General features: G+C 26.0%; 1 protein-coding gene across 1 annotated transcript; it reads right to left on the bottom strand.

The window, feature by feature from the left end:
- Window positions 1–5779: 5779 nt before the first annotated feature.
- LOC147816281 (jumonji, AT rich interactive domain protein 2-like) lies at window positions 5780–21234 on the bottom strand. Its single transcript, XM_087167710.1, has 12 exons — window positions 21217–21234; window positions 20036–20236; window positions 18386–18481; window positions 16283–16398; window positions 16125–16195; window positions 15905–16019; window positions 14712–14820; window positions 13476–13658; window positions 10482–10606; window positions 9876–10044; window positions 8239–8343; window positions 5780–6570 (listed from the first exon to the last, which is right to left on the bottom strand). The coding sequence occupies exons 1-12, from the start codon at window positions 21232–21234 to the stop codon at window positions 6457–6459; spliced, it is 1422 nt and encodes a 473-aa protein (XP_087023836.1). The 3' UTR covers window positions 5780–6456.
- Between the last annotated feature and the right edge of the window lie 859 nt (window positions 21235–22093).

The following is a 22093-nucleotide window of genomic DNA, read 5'->3' as shown; positions in this document are numbered from 1 at the left end:
TTTGAGTATTTTTTTTACATTTGTTGAGTTTTTTTTATTACATTTTTCTGTCATTTTAATTTGAGTCATACATTCCAAACTTATTTACTTGTTTTGTTAGACCATAGAAAAAAGACAAGATTAATTTTCTTAAGAAATGATATGTGCAGTGTGTAAAATAAAAATAAAAGAAACTTAAATGACCTTTTAACTAATGATCAGATTTTCACATACTAATCTAATGATTTGAAGGTTGGACTTTTATGTTAATTAACTTGATATGTTAATTTTAAGGTAAAAAAGATCTGTCTTTTTTTTTTAATGGCGGGCACTTGGGGTTTGTCCATTGGCCACAGTGGAGCAGCGTCGCCCACGTCACACAGCCACAAACCCGTTTATAGGGCGGGTCACATTCACATAAAGAGGAAAGGACAAAGAACACAGAGAGAGAAAGAAACATCCATGCCCTGAGCAGGATTCGAACCCGCTGCCATTGGCTTCGCAGTCAGGCGCGCTAACCGCTCGACCACTTGGCCAGCACACACACAATAATATTGTATTTGCTATTAAAATTAGGAATGCAAGGAATATTCGGCTGTTTTGTCAAAAATTCAGTTGGCCGATATCGGCCAAATATTCGGCAAGCCATTTTTTTAGAAAAGTATTTTTTTTTCGCTATGTGTATGGATATAATAAAGAATAATCTAAAGTCGCATTTTAAACTTTATTATGAATAGTATTGTTTGTTATTAGAATTAGTTTTTACACATATTTGTTCGGTTTCAAAATTCATTTACTTGCAATTTTATCTTCTAGAAGACAAATGGAGAAACGAAATTTGAAGAATTGAAACTAGATTACTTTATACTGATTTATAGTATAAGTATTGATTTATACTGAATCACAAGTTTTCGTACTTTTCTTTTTTTTTTTTTTTTAAGTTATATTCAAGCAAGTCAATTTCAATGTAAGAATTGAGAACTATTCTTTTTTCTTTTATTTTAACGGAACATCTTAGACCATTAATTCACTTTTTTCCTGCACTGTAATCTAGATAACCGGTAACATAGAAAACTGTGATTTTCAAAAAGAGTTTTAGGAACTAATAATAATTTTTTTTTTTTTTTAAATTGACCTTTCTCTTTATCTTGACAGCATATTATAAAGAGCGTTTCCATTAAACTTTATTTACTAGCATTTTTTTTTTCCTTCTAAAAATACGGCAATGTGAAAAAAGTAAATTGAAATTTTGAGCATTGGATTTTAAAATTTCGATTTTTAGGAACGTTTGTTGTTTGTTCCTATCTAGCTTTTTCGTAAAAAAAAAGTAACAACTTTTTTATTATAGCACGGCAATTTTCAAGAGCGTTTCTGTTAGACTTTATTATTTTTCTTCACTTTTCATATATGGTAATTGGAAAACGGAGATGTTCAGCTTTAAAAATGTTTTTCGAGAATTAAGATCGATTTTTATTTTCTCTGTTTCGCTTTTGTACACAATCTTTTGCTTTCATGATTTTAATTTGATCATTTCAAGTGTGGCATTTTAAAAAGGTTTCTCATTTGCCTTATTTTTTTTAAACGTTTTATGAATACGTTTTTCCAGAAAATATTATTTTTAGCACTGCAATGACACTGACTTTTTAGCTCTGACTGTTCTTTAGTTTAAATTTTACTATACTGCTCAAAAATGTTGTTATTTTACCCTGAATATATGTTATTTGGCCGAATATTCGGTTATTCGACCATATCACAATTCATTACCATTTGTCATCAAAAAAACGATGGAAAAATAACTTGGATTTACGATAAAAATAAATTGTATCAAAAAGAGATTATTTAGATGCGCAATTAGAAATTCGCTCTTCTTAATAACAACGTAGTGAAATAACGGGATCGTCAATCTCACGTGGAAAAGTATAACAATAATTGCAACAAAAAAAGTTACAAAAATCATTTAAATTTACGATGATTTAAAAATCGCATGTCGTAATAAAAATATCCAAATTCTTAAGACGACGTTTCAATGCCTAGCATAACTAATGAAAAAAAAATGGGTGAAAAATAGAAAGAAATAATTGTAGGGGAAAAAAAATCACTTAAATTTACGATGAAATGGGCACAAATAAAGTGCGTCAAAAAGTGATTATTTAAATGGGCATTTTAAACTTTCGCAATGAAAATGCTGGAATTTTCGAAATCACGTTGAAAATTGCTTAAAAAATTATTTAGATTTACAATAACATTTGCACAAAAATCGCATACAAAAGTGATTATTTAATGGCGCTATTCAACTTCGAGATTCATAATAATGTAATAAAAATATCATGATTTTCAAAACTGTATGAAAATACGATGTTTTCACTGCCGAAAGATAACTATGGATTTACGATGAAATCGACAGAAATAAATCACGTCAGAAAGTGATAAATTAAATGCGCTATTCCCGATTCAAACCTCACGAGTCAGAATATTATATGAATCGGAATTTTAAAAACCGCATGGAGATCGGTAGTTGTAATTGCTGGAAAGAACAATCACAAAACGTCACTTAGAATAAAAATTAAATCGGTAAAAATAACGTGAGTCAAAAAATGATTACTGAAATTCGTGTAATGTAATATTGTATTATAAATATTGCGTTTCTTTAAATCATGGTGAATTCCGTACAATAATAACCGTTAAAAAAGTGATCGAGAAACAACATAGATTTACTATGGAATTTGTGAAAATTGAGAGCGTCAATAAGTGATGACTCAAAAGTGCGATTTAAAATCGCCCACACTTTTTTTTTTTTTTTGAAATTCAAAAAAAAAAAAAAAAAAAAAAATTCATTGTGTTTAGAAGCTCTCGCTGATCGCACATCAGTAGGTAGCCGTAGGTTTGTGCACCCCTAATTTAAGAAAAATGTATAATTTTACAATTTGAAATATTGCCTGGTTTAAGTAATTAGCTTACTTAGGTTTGGCTTTTGAATCATTAAAATTGTTTCTTAGCATAGTTGCTATAAAAATCAAGGTATTTGATAATGCAACTTTGAAAAAAGCCACCAAAGATATGAGATATTGGATTTTGAACAGTGCTGGATTATCAATTTGGCCAGACTAGGCCGTGGTCTGGGGCACCCAATTATTAAGGGCCCCCTTAAAATGGATTTTTCGAAAATAAATTAAAAAAAATTAAGCAAAACAATGATTTTTTAAAAAATTAATCAATTTCTAATATATATTAATAAAATACGAGCATTTTTTTTTTTACATAATGTTAATCATATTTATATAAAGATATCTAAATAGTTTTATATTTGAATAAATAAAAAATATACGAGAAAAATTTTTTTATCTAAGGGCCCCAAAAATTTGAATGGTCTAGGGCCCCGCGTACGCTTAATCCGGCCCTGGTTTTGAATCTTTTCAATGGCCAATACATTAAAGCAGCGGTTCCCAATTTTTTTTCAACTGTGGCTTCTTTTGATGGAACCCTGATATTTAATGAATACATTTCATCAGCAATTGTGAATACATTTATTAATGGAAAATTATTTATAATTTTAAAAATATGTAACGATCTATATTCTACAAATTATTTGGAAAATATTTAGTTAATGAATGAAAAATTTTCATCATATTGTTTTATGAATATCAGTCTTAAAATTTGTTTTTATTTCAGAAAATTGAATTCACAGGTTAGAGGCATCTAATCGAGCTCTTAATTTCATTTTAATTCATGCCTAAACTAAAAAGGAATGAACTAAAACACGGTTTACATTAAAATAAAAAATTAAGAAAACAAATGTTGAGAATGGTTATCAGCAAAATATATTTCTTCAACGTTGAATTAGGTTATTTTTATTCGATTTGTTATAACAATGGAATTTTCCGAAAATGAATATCCTTTTCTTTTTGAAGAAAAATGGTTTTTTCTTCATGGTCATGGTTTGGTGGAAAAGTATGTAAACTAGTGATTGCATATAATGGCTAATTTATCATTCCTTTAAATGTACACTCGTGAAACATTTATGTTATTTCAATAGGAAGGGACATATTTTTTTTAAACTTTCAATGTGCTTTATTTCTTAAAGGTAATAAAGAAACATTCAAATTTCTAAAAAAATGGTTTAGATTAACAAATTGGATCATATGGGCATGAATAAATATTTCTTAATAATTCTTCATGTTTAAATAAGCAATTTGTTTATTTAAAACCAATTTGAACATGGGTGTAAATTAAGTTTTACAAATTTCATCTTAGTGACTACATTTTTAAAGTAGTTTATACTCACTACGTTAAAAAAGTTTTTAACGTAGTGAGTATAAAAGTACAACGTTAAAAAAGTTTTTTTAGTTCTCTTCCCTTGTAGAAAATGCATGCTATTTGATTTTAAAAAATAATGTGTTGTGGATGAATTGGGTTTCTCCATTATTTTGGTACAAATAAGTTACATTAAAGTTAATAGTTTAGTTAGTTAGTTCAAAAAAGTTGTAAAAATTGGGAAAATCTGTACTAATGGAAAAACTAAATAACTCAGTTACTTACAATTTATAAACAAATAAAAACTAAAAACGTTTAAAGAAAAAATTGCTATTTTTAAAAGTTTAAACCTTGGCTGACATATATATATATATACAGCTTATTCTTAAAGAAAAGTATTAGCTGAATTCCATTAGCTATGGAATGAAAGTATAAGTTGCTGAATTCGCGGAAGACTATCATCTGTGCAACTAATATAGCTGTGGATAATTGCATAATCAAGCAATTTAAGGATTAAGGATAAAAAGTTTCATCAAGCCATTTAAGGATTAAAGAATAATTGCTTAATCAAGCCTTTTGACGACTAAGAAATAATAGCTTAAACAAGCCATTAAGGAATCATTGTCTACATGTTGTAGGACAATGATTTTGTAATCAGTGTTTTCACTACAACGCGAGAATCTCGCATATTTTTTTTTCTCGCATTCTATAAATCAATTTCAAAATTCGCGAATTTCTCGCATTTTGGAAAAAGCTTCGATTTACGCCTTTTAAAATAAAATCCGTTTCACTTTTCTTCCTGGATCTTTCATTATTTTCATCATTTGCCCTGTTATCTAGCTTCCCTATTTATCAGTATTGTTCAGAACCTTTTCGAACAACAGAACACAACCCCTCCGAACCCCTTTCGGAACACATTTCTCTGCAACCACGTGTTTACCGTAGGTAAGGTTTTTTCATGTAAGACGTTCAAATTTTTTATGCACTAATGTAATATGGATAAATACCTAGTAAAGGCAAAATCTTCTATGATGATGCAGCAAAAATATTCAATGCTTTAAAAATAAGACGTTAAAAATGTATTATAACAAAAAAAATGATTTTTTTTTCAAGTCTATTTGTGTTTTTTTAGTTTTTAGAAATCTCACTTAACTTTCTGAAATCTCACCCTGTTTTTGAGAAAGGTTGAGAAATTCTCACCCATTTTTCTTCTATGATGAAAACACTGTGAAGTATAGTAAAACTTGGTAATATGTATCTCTTTTTAAATAAATAATCCCAAGAAACTGAAGCAGTAAGATATTGCTGGATTAAAAACTTTATTTGCTTCAAAAATTTTTTATTATAATTTTTGAATAATAAATAAATATAATTTAATTTGATATTTTAATATAATTTTTAAACAAATAATTTTTGAAGGGAATGTAGTTTTTAAGTAAGTAATGTTTTTTTTTATTAATTATAAATAAACAGTTTCTTATATTTCATGTAATAAAATTTTTTTGGTGAAAGCTGAGAAACCATTTACAACTGATTAAAAAAATCTATACAAATTTTAAAGGTTTATTCATTTTATTCACATTACACAATAATAATACATGCTACTTCATTTAAAACACTTACATTTCAAAAAATGCAAAATTTTATCAAGTTTCTTAATTTTTTCACAAGCAATTTATATACATATTCAATAAATATAATGTTTAATAAAGTACTCTTACTTTGTAAACATTTCGACAAATAATGCATTTTAAAGCATGTGCAAAATTAACAAACAAACAAGCGTGACACATTTTATTTACAGATTTTAATTTATACATAACATGCAATTATATACAAACATATTTCAATGCAAAAACTTAATGAATAACAGAATATGTATTTTTTTATTAAAAAGCATGCTGTTTACATTAATAAATTCATCAGTATTTAACTTCAGTCATAGTTTATTTTCATTGATTGTAACTTCATTTAATTTTTAAAAGAAATTCATGAAACATGCTTAGTACAAAAAAACTGATTAAAACCAAAATATGATTGTATACGTTATTTTTACAGCAAAAATGATGAATATATAAATGATAAAATGTTGGCAATATATAAATAATGAAAGTATGAAAATTGAATAAATGGCACTGATTAGTATAACATAGAGTTTAAAAACATAAATAAATAAAATTTAAATAGTTTAAAATTGGTTTGTCTGAAACCAAAGAGTCCAATAATTTATTTCTCTACAACTGGGAGCAGTTTTTTCTTAGGAGATTTCTTTTTAGGAATATTTATTGGCAGTTGAGATACAAGGTCTTTTATTCTTCTAACAATTTCATCAAAATCTCTCTGCAACAAAAAAGAATTATTGAATAATAATTTGTTTACAATGCTTTAAATATAAATGTTATAAAAACTACAGTTTATCATAAAGTTTTTTTTTTCTTAAAGAGGATAAAAAAAAAAAACTATTTCATTTGCGATTGAATAGCGACTCAGAATTATGTATAATTACTGTAAACAATCACAAATTGACAAGCTATTGAATTATTATCCAATTACAATTAATAAAACTACTTCGATTGCAATTAAATAGTGACCCAAAACCATGTAGCGTTAAACTATGTAAAATTATGATAAATCATCCATCAATTGAATAGTGACACAAATCAATAGCTATACTATTTAACTACTCTATTTTTTAAACAATTAAAAATTTAAATGTAAGAGGAAAAAAAATAGAGTTAAAAAAGTGGATGTGTATTGGATACTAACCCTTATCAGACTAATGTTGCCATATAAACGGCATGGAACTTTTACTTGTTAAATCCAGTATCAAGAATATAATTGCTAAAATCATTTCATAATTTTTAACACACTTATTGTTGCCATATTTGCAAATAATTTAGTTGTAATTAATTAGTATAATTGTACCAGACGGTAAGTAGGAAATTGAAATACTTCTGGACTGTTAAGGGTTAAAAATAATTTTTTTTTTCTTTTTATGATAAGCTATTTTCTTATTTTTCAGTCTCCTTTTTTCTGTTTTTGAATTTGATATTTCACTTTATCCAAGATTGTTATAATAACTGTTCAATCAAATAATTTCTTTAAATTAAAAGGCACAATTTGGGTAATAAAAAAAAAATGTTCAATAATGGAAATTTTTACAGTTTACATTTTATGTCTGTGGTAATAAAAGTAATAATATTAAGTGCAAGTTTTCATATAAAAATTGATTACATAAGAAATTGCAGTTGATGAAGAGTATAAGTCAAAAAGTATTTCTGCCTTCAAAAAAGTTGAATTTAAGTAATTATGGCCAAATTTCAATTAATGGAAACATGAAATCAGCAGCCATAGTATTTTATTCATCATAACAATGGCTATATATATATATATATATATATATATATATATATATATATATATATATATATATATATATATATATATATATATATATATATATATATATATATATATATATATATAATTAGTAACCTTGTTTTAATTTACAATAGAGTAAATTAGCAGCCATTGAATAACAATTGTTTTTCATAGGTATTTATGAAAATATAGGAAGAGAGTTATTAAACATTAAAAAATTAAGGGCATGACATTTTTCAATGCCTTATAAAATGTAAACTAAACATAGTATTTAGATAATTCATACATTAATTCATTACAGTATTTATAGAAATTTTTCACAGAAGTTGCTGTGCGAAATTCATATCAAAAATGCATTTGGTTCCTTTTGTATGTATTTCTTGCTTAAAACAAGTTAAAAAAGATTTTTTAGTCTAAGGTATTATAATAGATACATAAATTTTAGATGCAATGCATTTATTTTAAATTTAATGCATTTAAAAATATTTCTAACTAAAACTAAACACTCCAACATAAAATCATCCATTACTTTTAATATTTGGATAGATTTTTTGCAGGAATTATTGTTTTGAAAATCTGCAACAAATAATATTTTTTCTCAGTGAACATGTAACAAACTATGCTTACCTCGTCATAAGCATATACAATTTTGCATAATTTCAAGTTTTTCTTCTGTATCTGCTCTAAAGCATGCGGAAGACAATATATTGTATCCTCAGGAGAATAAAATACCTATATAATCAAATAAACAAAATGTATATTAGAATGGAAAATATAACGATAAGAAGGAGAATAAGAAAATAATCAACAATTCAATTTTGCATACAGGTATGCTGAACAACACTTACTTAATACAATATGAGTAAATATTGCAGATAGATCATGAAAATTTAGAGTTTTTCTGTTCCAGAGATTACAAGTATGGATATGCAAGTTATTTTCAAAATTGCATTTTTTTTTTTAAATGCAGTAGTGTAACTAAAAACTCATTTCTTGGGCTAAAGTTCCATAAAGTATAAAAGATGAGAAGTATCTGGTTCTTAGTAATACAAGCCACCTTAATTTTTATATAAATTTGCTATTTCATGATTTAAAACCATGACACAAACAGTTAACTAAAACTGGATAGGGTAAGTTTTCTTGAGTAAAAGTGATAGAAAAAAAACCAGAAGACTTAACCCTTTAATTCTATTTGGATGGAAGAAATCCAAATACAATTAAAGGGTTAGTAGAAGTGTTAGTTATGTTTTGGTCTGTGGTTTTATCACAAAGTAGCAGGCCTCAACATCCTCAACAATCAGGGTGCGTAGCCAGATTTTTCAACAAAAAATAAGCACCCTTTAAGTACTTTTTAAGCACTAAAAAAATATTTTTAATCATTTTCCAAAAAAAAAAAATTTATTAGGATCTGTGCAGTATTAAAAATTATTTTTTTCTATCGTTTAAAGTTCTTAATTTATAAATAAAAAATCAATAAAATTCAAAAAAATTTTAAAAACGTTACACAATCATAATATAATAACTAGTTTCTGATAAATATTGCAGAGAAAATCATGAATTTTTCGTAATTTAGAATGACAATTGACATGGCAAAGAAAAAATCACTTTTTAAAAGATAGAAAATTGAGCACTATTTACAAGCACCTTTAAAGGCTTTTAAAAAACATAAATCAAAATTAAACACCTTTAAGCGCTATTTAAAAACCCTATGCACCCTGACATATGGCATTACATTTATCTATATTGTAATTATTTCTTTAAATTTGTTTTATTATTTATTTATTTTTTTTAAAAATTATGCAAATTGACTAATCTCTCTCTCTTTTTTTAAAAAAATATCTACGCCTGTAGTGCAATCACATCAGTTCAAATATATTGAAATTTACTGTGCATACATAATACAGGGGAAAACTGGTTCTTGAATTACAAGCACATTAAGAAACATATTTTTTCGGATGCTCATAGAAAAAGATTGCGATTTTATTTAATACTTGCCTAAAATATTTTTAACTCAAATTTCAGCAACACCATTAATTTTAAGCAGCTAGTTCTGAACATTTAAAAAAACTTATTAGTGATTTTCTCAGTTTTTAAAACTTTAGGCAGCAGTCATTAAAATCTATTGAAGCAGATATAATGTGAAAAGAAGAAAAACCTGGCACCTTGTGTATTAGATGATTTAAGAAGTTAAAGCTTTATAAAATTAAATATATATTTTGAACAGAAATGAAAACTCATAATCAAAATAACTGATTTATACTAACTCTTGATAAGTAACAGGGGGCCGAACAAACTTCACACTCGGGTTCACTTTCATAAATGACACTTTTTGACTTTTTCTTTTTGTCTTTCGGCGGCTCTGATGTAGGTAGTCTTTCTAGCTCTGTCAGACCAAGTTCATGTAATTGAGCTCTCAAGCTCATTTCTTTAGATCTAAAAGAAATAGAACAAGTAAACAAAATTAAGTTAAGGTAATTATGTCGGGGAAATATTTTTGAGCAATCAGTTTTAGAAAAAAAAGAGAAAAAGATTTTATGCATGGATTAAACTATTTGACGAAACTGCTAATTTCTATAAAACGAACAGTAACTGAAAAACTCAATTTTGCAAAAGCATATAATTTTTTTTAATGCAAAACATTATCCTTAGAAAAAAGCGTTGGCTTTTTGCAAGTTCTAACAAAATTCCACATAATTCCTTGTCTGCATGTGAAACTCAAAAACATGAACAGAAGAATTAATCCGTTAAATTAATAATTATTTCCTTTAAATGACCAACAATTAAGATGCACATATAATTAGTATTTATATAAAATAGATTTGCATCTTTAAAAATTTTTAAGGTAACTAGAAAAGAGATAAATAAATTACCTTATGTTTTCAATCATTGGCAAAATTTTCTGAAGAACTTTCAGCTGTGGCTTAGGATCATTTGCTATGCTAAAAAGCAGCTTTTCCAGTGAAAAGGCAGGTGATTCACAGCTATTATATATATCCTAAAATATATGCACATGGTTACTTAAACACAATATATATATATATATATATATATATATATATATATATATATATATATATATATATATATATATATATATATATATATATATATATATGTACATACATGCATACATATATATATATACATATCACACAGAAATATTACGATTATTTTTCACTTGATGGGGAGACTATATTTTAAAGGGCCCTGTCTTAAATATGAAAGATTTGGTGCAATATAGTGATAAGCCATACTTTTACATCAAATAGTCTATAAGTACTATTACCCAGGGATGAGATTAGCCAAAAGGCAAAAAAGCTGAATTTCCACAATAGTAAATTTTACGCAAGCGCAACCCTTTAATAATAAATTTCAGACAGTTTAAGGTGATAAATAATGTGTTGACATACAATTGGTACTAATCTATTATTATAGAAATGATTACATTGATACTTAACATTTAGTGAAAATAAAAATTACCAATTGAAAAAAAAAGCTGGAAATTATATTTTTCCTCAGTTCACATAAGAGACAATTATTACTTGAAAAACAACCTGGTTCAGCAAATTAAAACTACTGAGAATATACATTAATATTTCATTTCTTTTAATAAATACTGTTATGTGATTTATAGCAAATATATCAGTAATATTACTTTTTAAATTATATTGGGGAAAAAAACTTTAACAATGGATCGAATCATTATGTTCATATTATAGTCTAATCTAACTAGAGCCCTTTGAAACATATCAATAACAGTGAAGTAGAAATATATAGTAACTCCTTAACATACATAAAATTGCTATTTTTGTTTGAAAAGCAAATCAAGACATTGAATTTTAAACTTGTGTGAATATGAATCGCTACATAGGTTTTTAAAAAGGCGCAAATACGAATCACAATATCGGATTTTTAAATCTCGTAAATAAGAATCGTAACATACAATACTCAAATCATGTGAATCAGAATCGCAACACACAAATATGATAAGCTATGTTTGATATTAAAATCGTGTGAATGAGATCGAGATATTAGCAGATTCCAGGCTTGGGACCTCTAAAAGGCTTGTCAGAAGCAGCGTCGTTTGAACTACAAAAATCGGATCTATCTGGAGGGCGGGTAAAAAATTCCGAAAATCTTACTTGCTGTGAGTAAACGGAGAGAAAACAGCTAAAATAAGTAAAAATGAGAAAGGTTTGGTAGCTATGCAGTTTGAATTTTCTGTTTCTCTTTGAAAATCAGTAAATTTTCTGAAAAAGCGGAATACTTATAAAAAAAATGAAATTTTTAGAAAAATCTGAAATTTTGACAAAAAAGCTGAAATTCAAGTGATAAAAGTTAAAAAAGCGGAAATCCGCTAAAAAGCGGAAAAATCTCATCCCTGATTACCAGAACAGTACTTTACAAGTTACCAAAAATTCCACAATATACAGGCACATTTTAATATTGCTAATACAAATGCAGTGTATACATGTTTTTTTTTTTTTTAAAAAATTTAATGATGAAAATGCTCTCTTGAACTATTTGAAAATGTGGCTCACTATTACATAAAAAAATTGAAGGAAATATTACAGCAACCACTTTTTTTCATGTAGCTTAAAATACATCTGCATTTGAATTTCACATCGTGAATTTTTTTGAATGAAAGAACATGATTCTTCGGTTTCTTATTGTAGGTGGTTGTAAAGAAAATAGGCAAATATCTATACTTTTACAATTTTGATAATCAAAAGAAGGTATTGCACCAAAATTCAAAGGATTCATTCACAATTTTGGAAAATTTCTTTAGGAAGAGAAAAATACCTCCATGAAATATATTTTTGCTTGATTAAAATTTCCACTTATTTAGCTTTTTAGTGTATGTTAAATTTAACTGAAAGTTAAAAGTTTATTTTTTTATTAAAATACACAATATTTTTAGAATATTTTATAATAATTAGATCATCAAACATTTAAAAAAACAATCAAAATTAAAAATGCATTCAAATTTTCCTTTTTCATAAATTATGATTACAATTAATGAGAATTTTTTTCCTTCTAGCATATAAAAACCATAGGTAAACACTCATATTTTTGAGCCTTATTACTTTTAACTCTCCTTAAACTATCCTCTTAAAAGCAATTACTATAATGACTTAACTTCACACAAAACCTTTGAAGAATTTGAATTTAGAACAATAATTTTTTTAACAATTTAAGCTAATATTTAAATGAATGTTTCAACATATGTTGTTCAAATATATTTAATAAATGCATAAAATAGCACAACTTTTGGCTCAGAGACCAAATTCGGATCTCAAATAATGTCTCCTGAACCTTTTAGCCAAAAGATTATTGTTGTGGAAAAAACATAAAATGCACAAGAAAATTTTAGTATTGTTTTTTAAACAAATTTTAATAATTACTGACAAAAAAAGAAAAGAAATTATAATGAAAAAAAAATTCTAAAATGCAGAAGTATTAGTGTCAATTTTTTTTCTTCATATTTTTTAAACCAAAATAAAATGTAAAAAAATTTAGCACAAGTATTTATTAAATTTTTTTAAAGATGTAGATTAATAAATTATAAACAACAAAAAATCATTTTTTTTTAATATTTCAACATTTAAAAAAAAATTTTGTGACTATTTGTATACATTTTATTACATTAAGGAATAATTTAGTTTTCAATCAACATAAAAATTAATTTATTGTTCATTTATATTTCCTGTATACCTCTCCGAAAAAAGGTTGCATGCTCTTTTTCTTTTGGAGAATTTAATATTGCAAAGTAAGGGTACATACTCATAGTAAAGGCACCCCTTTATTTGTCCCAGTTTTATTAAAGCTGTGAATAAGTAATTACTTTTCAAATCCTTTATTACCTGAAAAGCTTTTTCAGCTAAATCCAGCCATAAAGTTGGAGCAAAATATACCGATTCTGACACACAGTAACCACAGCATATAGTTGATGTGAAAGATTCAGGAAAAATGACAACAAATTGTCCACTTTTTTGTATTGTGCGAGTTAAAGATGACCCATTTTTAACCAACAGATCAGGAGGTATCTAAAAAATAAAAGTCTGATTAGCATTATTATAAACAGTCTGTTGCATTATGAAACTTACAAAGGGGCTGTATAGTAAACCTTTGCAAAGACAACGGGAAATAATATTTTCTTTTTATGTTCCATTTTTTTCAAATCCAGTATAATAATTAATATAACATTACAAAGTTTCAATAAGTTTGTTCTGGAAATTCTAATTCTATTTTTTTTTAATAAAAAATATCACCGTTAATGAAAGTTGACTTATTTCCACAGCACAAAACATTGTTTACTTTTGTTAGTTATAAAAGCTAACATTAAAGCGATTATTAAAAAAAAATTGATAATTATTTTTAAAAAACAAAAAAAAAACAACTTATTTTTGCTCTTTTCAAAAAATTTGCTTATATTATTTGAATCAAACGTTAGCATCGCTATGAATGGTTGATGATAGGGGCAAATTTTTTCCTAACTGTTAATATTTGACACTTTTTCATTCCTTAAATTCAAAAGTTAAAGAATAAAAATCAATTAAGTGCGTATGTTTTCTAATTACATTTTTAATTTTGAATTTACATCTTTAATATGATGCTCAAACGTAAATTGTTTATTTATTTTTACCTCATACTAGAAAATTTTTTTGTAATATTTTGTTAACCATCTAAAAATACACACACAAAAAAAATTGCAATTAATGGTATTTCCAAAAATATTTAAAATGAGTTGACAATCCATTAGAAAGATGCCAATAAAACAATGATGAAATATGTTACCAGAGCAAGTTGTTTAGTTCAGAACCACTTAAGATAGTAAACAAACACTAGCATACTCAGTAGTGTTTAGTCTTTAAACTATATTTGAATATTAAAAAATGAAATACAAAAACTAGATTATAAATATGAAAAATATAATTACTAATGTTAAAATTTAAAAATGTTTTAAACAAGGAATGTTCAATTTACATTTAACATTCTTACATTAAATTCTACTAATCTGTAAGCATTTCATTTGAATTCAAATAATGGAATAACTTATACATAAAATGTGAGTAGGGACAGAACAATAAAACTAATACCATTGATGATTCAGAAGATAACCACAATGGTTTATCTATACAACATTCAGGCACTATTTTCTTCATAGCACTTTTGAATTTCTCTGAACCAATAGCAGGAATTCCATACCTAAAATATCGTAAAAGCATTTTCATTTATTTGTAAGCAAACATGCGTTAATTTTATTTTCAACTGATATTCAAACGTCTATATAGAGTACGTCTCAAAATTTATACAAGATTTGAGTTAAATAAAACATTAAATATTTCGTGTAGGCAATTGAAGAAAAAAAAAAGAAAACAGACAGGTCACAGTTTAGGGTTAGCAAAAAAGCAGCATTAAAATTAAAAACAATGTGTTTACATTCTGAAGGCCCACATAACAAACCAATTACTGCATGAAACATTTCTTGGTCGTGTACTCTTGTGTCTCAGAGATTAGAATGGGTACCCTAGATTTGCATGATGTAACACCATTCGATTTTTTTCGATGGGGTTATTTGAAGTCAAAGGTCTATATCAGCAAGTCCATACCCACTCGTGAATTCATTGAAGAAGGGGATTAAACTCTGCATCAACAAAATTAAGCCTTATTTATGCAAATAGTCATGGAACATTTCAATAAAAGAGCATGCCCGTGTTAGCAAATCCATGAAGGCTATTTGCCTGATCTGTTATCCATACATATCAGGCAAATCCATCCATATCTACTTTTATGTTTTAACAATAAAATATATACAACTGGAAAAAAAAAAAGAAAAAAGTTTTTTATTTAATAAAAATTATATATATATACACATCAAGAATAAGAGTTTAGAACAACTTGTTTCATTATTTTAGAAGTATATTTTATAAATAAATGTTTTCAAAGTATTTATTTCAAAATAATTTTTAAATGTTTATCTTTTTATCAAGTGAAAGAATATGTACAAAACGTATTGGACAAGGAAACACTAACACAAATATTTGAATTTTTATATTATATTGTGTTCATAATTATTAAATGATGTAGACAAAATTAGATCATATAAACATATTTCCAACAAATGAATTTTTTTACTGCTCCTTGCAATACTACTTTAAAATTGAGGTCTTAGATAAACAATGTAAAAAAGGCAGCAACATTTTAACTTCATTAGTACTGGAAAGAAAGCAAAACATAAATAGCACAAATTGGAAACAATTTTCCTAGATTACAAAAACAAAGTCCATACCAAATTTTACTGGCACCAGTATGTAAATATTCAATCCATGGCAATGAATGAGGATCTCTGTACCAGCAACTAGTAGTGAATAACATACCAACATGTAAAGTGGGACTTGTTATACCTAAATATATAAACACAATAGCAACTTAACTACAAACTCAAATGCAAAGTAATTTAATTATAAAAACAATGCATAATATTACGAAAATTATGATAGGAATATTACCTGAGATTGGCCCCATTGATCTCAATATAGACCTATTATTATTTGTTAAAACCTTTAAATTCCATGGATGTCTAAAAAGAAAGAATATAATTCTTTTTTTATTGGCTATTTATAAGGTAGGAAAAAAATCATATTTAAGAGCAGAATGTTTCACTTACTTTGCGAAAGCACTTTTGTTACTTGGAAATCCACTTTGACTAGTATTGCTATCTATATTTCCAGCATGGACAACAACATGTTGATTTCTTTCAGTAACAATTTTCCAAAATTCATGCTGCATAGGAGAGACATAGTAAGATAAATAAAATGTAAAAATAAAATAAGGGCGAAAAATCAAGATATTTTTCATCAAGCTTAGATGTAATTGTATAAAAATAATCTATAATTTTGCATGTATCAAAGATTACTTTTACTTTTAAGCAACCAATATTATTTATCACTGAATGAAGAGATAATAATTACTTAATATAAGTGATAATTGACTTGCAAGTCTAATTTTGTCACCTTTAAGTAATTGATTTAAAAGTTACTAAATAAACTCTGCTTAGTAGACTGTTCAAACTTTTATCATATATTTATATCGTTAAACCTCAGTTCAACAATATTTTGGGGACCAAACAAATATATTGTTGTAGAGGGATACATTATCATATCGAAGGCCTACATACTTTGGGGACACAATAAGATTTTTTTTAAAAAATTTTATGTTATATATGTATTAACTATAAATCTATTCATATATTATATAAACATTTAATTTGCAGAGTGGTAATTATGGTTAAATATGAAATTAGATAGGAATGTTACATCTGTGACTTAAGAGATAACGAAGGTAATTCTAAGAATGGATGGTCTTGGGGTGGTCTATGTTCATCAAGGATGGGGTATTGAAATCTGAATACGAAAGTCATTATTCACTGAGGTGAAAAGAAATAAGATAAGTGCATAATCAGCAGTGAGTCTTTTCTTGTCAGAAAAAAATGGCAAAATATGATGAAATAAGATCTTTTACATTATTTGAAAACCTATAATAAATGGAGAAAATAAGGTTGAAATTGGAAAAAAATCGTTTTACAGTGGTTTATTGCTTCAGAGAATATTGCAATATTGAGAGGTGGATAACATTAATTCATATTAAAGTTCGTCGGGACCACAAAACATTATTGTTCATAGTAGCGAGAGTTCACTGTATATATATATATATATATGAATTTGTACTTGAATTGCATTCTCTGTAATATTGTGGCCTTTGATCTAAATAAATATTTTTAAAAATTTTAATTTGTTCGGAGAACATTAAATGACAGGTCATCACATTAAAATGTTTAAAAATAAATATTTCACTTGTCACAAAATTTCAAGGAAATCATAAGATAATATTCTTTAATATTAATGCTAATCAATAATATTGATAAAGATCAGGATGATTTTTTGTTAAATATATAAATATTTTTTTTTGAGTTACTTAAAACTTTTATTTTGAAAAAGGGGAGGGGGGTTAATTCAATATGGTTTCAATCCACTATCAAAATTATTTGGCATCAAGAAGTTGTAGATAAATATCAATTGTGAATTTTGGTTATTTACGACTCTAAATTGGGAAACAGGTCAAATAGTTTAATTTTTGTTTTGTTTGTTTGTTTTAAACATGGACACAAGTATGAGCAATGTTGCTTTAAACACATTTATTGCTCATTTTTCTACTTTTTCATTGGCTAATCAGTCTGATTAGACCAGGCCTTTCTCCAGATATCTCAGTTTCTGCTCTTGTTTCCAGGAATCTCAACAACTTTTTTATAGCCCTTAACATTAAGGGTGCTGCTTGTTAAGATAGTTTTATTTTTTTTCTGTTTTTGCTTTGGCAACATTCATAAGTTCATCATTCAAAATGGTAATGAGAGTGGCATAATAAAATTAAAAGATTTTTCTTATTTAAGAAAAAGGAATAGCAACACATTTAAGATAACTTTAAAAGAAAATTAAAATGCATTTACTAAACAATTAAATATGATAGTACATCATAAAGTCATATATAACAGATTACATATAAAATGGTTAATTTATCTAAAGCTCAAAACATAGGAAACAATTATTATGCATTTTATTTTGGTTGCAGTTAGTATTATTACCAGCTATTATAAGCATAATAAGCAACCATAATAATGTCAAATCAAAATAACAAAATATTTTGTAATAAAAAAGGTGGCAAAATTTAGATTCAGATAAAGACATCCTGCAAAAATGATTTATAATATATATACCTCAACGTCTTCTGTCAAAGGATGATCATTTTTAAACCACATACTCATTGTGTTTCTAGCTATTCTGAAGAAATTACTTAAAGCCATTGATCGGCCCTGAAAAAAAAATTAAATGATTCAAGATTTACATTGGACGTAATTTATGAATAATTTAATGATATAAATTTCAAAATAATCAAGCTTGATAGACAAGATCTAAATTAATCAATTTGATACACAGGAACAACACAAAAAAAAAACTTAAGTAACTTTTGATCAAATGATCGAATATTCAGATGAAATCTAAAGATCCAAGGGGAAAAATTTTAACATATTAATTAATTGTTACAGACAACTTTTTTGCTTACGATCTTTTTATTGTGCTTAAAAAACTTTTTTTTATTCATTCTACAAAACAATTTTTTAAATAGAATGGCAGTTTAACCCTTGTAATTACCAATACTACGAGAATTAAACATTTGATTTCTTTTTTATGAATTAAAAATGTACTTTTGTTAATATTTTCATGATTTATGTCAAATAACTATTGCAGCTTAAGGGAAATAGTCTAAATGTTTATAAAAATATTGATGTGAAAAATTAGGAGTCCATTAGAAGAATGTTTAGTAATCCTAGATTAGTAAGATTAAGCGAACTCTAAAAAGAAGAAGAAGAAAAAACATTTAGTACAAACTAAAATGAAATAAAATTTTTACTCTATTTTGCATCTTTAACAATACATAAGCTCTAAGTTTTATTAATAAAAAATAAAAGTAATAAAATTTTTTTCCTAATAAGGGGCTGCTCACTTTTAAAAGTGTTTTTCTTAAAAATAGTCTTGTTTTTCAGAACAAAATTTAGAACATAAAATATAATTTAATTCTCCTAATTTTTCACACATTAAGTACAAGCTGAAATTATAAATAACTTTTTTAAACTTCAAAAATGCAATAAAAAAAAAAGGTTTTAATTTTTTAAAACAATTTATTTAAGTGACATGTCTAGAACACTTGATAATATTTAACTTCATAACTTTTTTAATGAAAGGTCAAATTACAAAAAAAAAAACATCATCAAAAAACAAAACAATGAATAACAGAAAACAAAAAACAGAACTACAATAACGCAAAAAGTTATCAATGTAATCTGCTAAAACTAACATATATACATATTTATTTAGAAATGTCCAGACATTATTCCAAACCACGAAAACATCAAGATTATTTTTATTAAAGTGATTTTCAAATAAAAATTCATAATTAAAAACAATATAAAATAAAATTTTTTGTTACAAACAAAAAGGTTATTATTTTAAATCATTATACAAACCTACATACAAAATGATTATAAAATTGAATTTTAATTCTATTCAGTAATTTTTTTTTAAAACTCAAAAACAAAACTACAATTTTAAGAAAAACCAATAAATATTAAAAAAAAAGAAGTTAACATAAAAGTTAGCATTTATATATTTCACTTGTAAAGCTGTCTATTTAATATGTGAAAAATTAAAAGAAAAGTATTTAATATTCAAAATTAAGAGTGGAAAAACAGTGAATTTTTATTAAAAAGTGTGACATCATTTATGGATGGCCCTCTTAAGAGTCAACACCAGGGACATTTGTGATAATTAGAAATACTTAATGATGGTAGAAATTAAAACTAATTTACCTTAGTCACACATTCCAAATTTTCTTCTTCTTCTATATCTTCGTCCCTATCAAACTCTTTTGAATTGCGCAACTTGACATACTTTTCATGTTCTGCAATAACTTCTTCTTGAAGCTTTTGCTTTTCTTCTGATGGTAGAAGATCATAAGAAACCAAATATTTACAATATGCGTCATAAAGCTTTGTTACTCTATCCTGAGCCTAAAAATGAAACTCGATTTTAGAATGTCAGATTAAAACAAACTTCAACAATATTGATATTTTTGAACATAAATAAATTCAATACTTATTCAAGCTTAATATTCAAAGAAGAAATAAAGGCTTAATCTCTACAAAAACAAAATATTTTTACAATTAATTAGTTTTAAAAGATATATAATTGAAGCACATAATTATTCAAAGTAAATAGGTTCATTGATCCAAAATTTAAATCTGATTACTTATTTAAAAACATAATGATCACCATCAGTAATGCAGAAACTTTTATCAATATCCAAAAACCAGAAACAAAAATAGAAATAAATTTTATGATACCAGTTTGCGCAATTTGAATTTTTCTTATATTCTGAAATATATGATAATTCTAATTGTAAAGAATAACAATAAAAATGCAACATTCTGGTAAACCTTGTATGTAAACTGTGTTTTACTTCACTCTTTTTAGTTAAATATTAAAAAAAAATTTAATCTAAAAGAAAGAGTAGTGACAAAACTTTTAGTACAATGAGATGACGGTGGTATACCAAAAAATGCCGCAGACAATGATACTGGCTAAATAGTAATTTTGTAATGTTGCATAAAGTAAAAGTTTTGCACCTATAAGTGAACAAAAGTTTTTTTTTTCGTGGATAGCATTTTCTTAAAATGCATCAAAATCCAAAACATAACACAATTATGATTATCCTTAATCCTTTGATGGTTCAGCACACATAATTTTGTCTCTTAGACTTCATGCTCATCAGCAAATTAAACACATTCTAAAGAAAAATTTACAGAAAAAGGAAATTATATGAGAAAAAAAAGGAGATACTTTTTCATTTAATTAAAAAATATTATATTTAAGACTTTATTATTTTTCTTCACTTTTCATATATGGTAATTGGAAAACGGAGATGTTCAGCTTTAAAAATGTTTTTCGAGAATTAAGATCGATTTTTATTTTCTCTGTTTCGCTTTTGTACACAATCTTTTGCTTTCATGATTTTAATTTGATCATTTCAAGTGTGGCATTTTAAAAAGGTTTCTCATTTGCCTTATTTTTTTTAAACGTTTTATGAATACGTTTTTCCAGAAAATATTATTTTTAGCACTGCAATGACACTGACTTTTTAGCTCTGACTGTTCTTTAGTTTAAATTTTACTATACTGCTCAAAAATGTTGTTATTTTACCCTGAATATATGTTATTTGGCCGAATATTCGGTTATTCGACCATATCACAATTCATTACCATTTGTCATCAAAAAAACGATGGAAAAATAACTTGGATTTACGATAAAAATAAATTGTATCAAAAAGAGATTATTTAGATGCGCAATTAGAAATTCGCTCTTCTTAATAACAACGTAGTGAAATAACGGGATCGTCAATCTCACGTGGAAAAGTATAACAATAATTGCAACAAAAAAAGTTACAAAAATCATTTAAATTTACGATGATTTAAAAATCGCATGTCGTAATAAAAATATCCAAATTCTTAAGACGACGTTTCAATGCCTAGCATAACTAATGAAAAAAAAATGGGTGAAAAATAGAAAGAAATAATTGTAGGGGAAAAAAAATCACTTAAATTTACGATGAAATGGGCACAAATAAAGTGCGTCAAAAAGTGATTATTTAAATGGGCATTTTAAACTTTCGCAATGAAAATGCTGGAATTTTCGAAATCACGTTGAAAATTGCTTAAAAAATTATTTAGATTTACAATAACATTTGCACAAAAATCGCATACAAAAGTGATTATTTAATGGCGCTATTCAACTTCGAGATTCATAATAATGTAATAAAAATATCATGATTTTCAAAACTGTATGAAAATACGATGTTTTCACTGCCGAAA

This window comes from Parasteatoda tepidariorum, chromosome 1 (assembly GCF_982258835.1).
Source record: "Parasteatoda tepidariorum strain Cologne lab strain chromosome 1, Ptep-v5.0, whole genome shotgun sequence".
NCBI lineage: Eukaryota > Metazoa > Arthropoda > Arachnida > Araneae > Theridiidae > Parasteatoda > Parasteatoda tepidariorum.
Note: the sequence above shows the minus strand (reverse complement) of the source record. Positions and strands in the feature narration are given on the sequence as shown.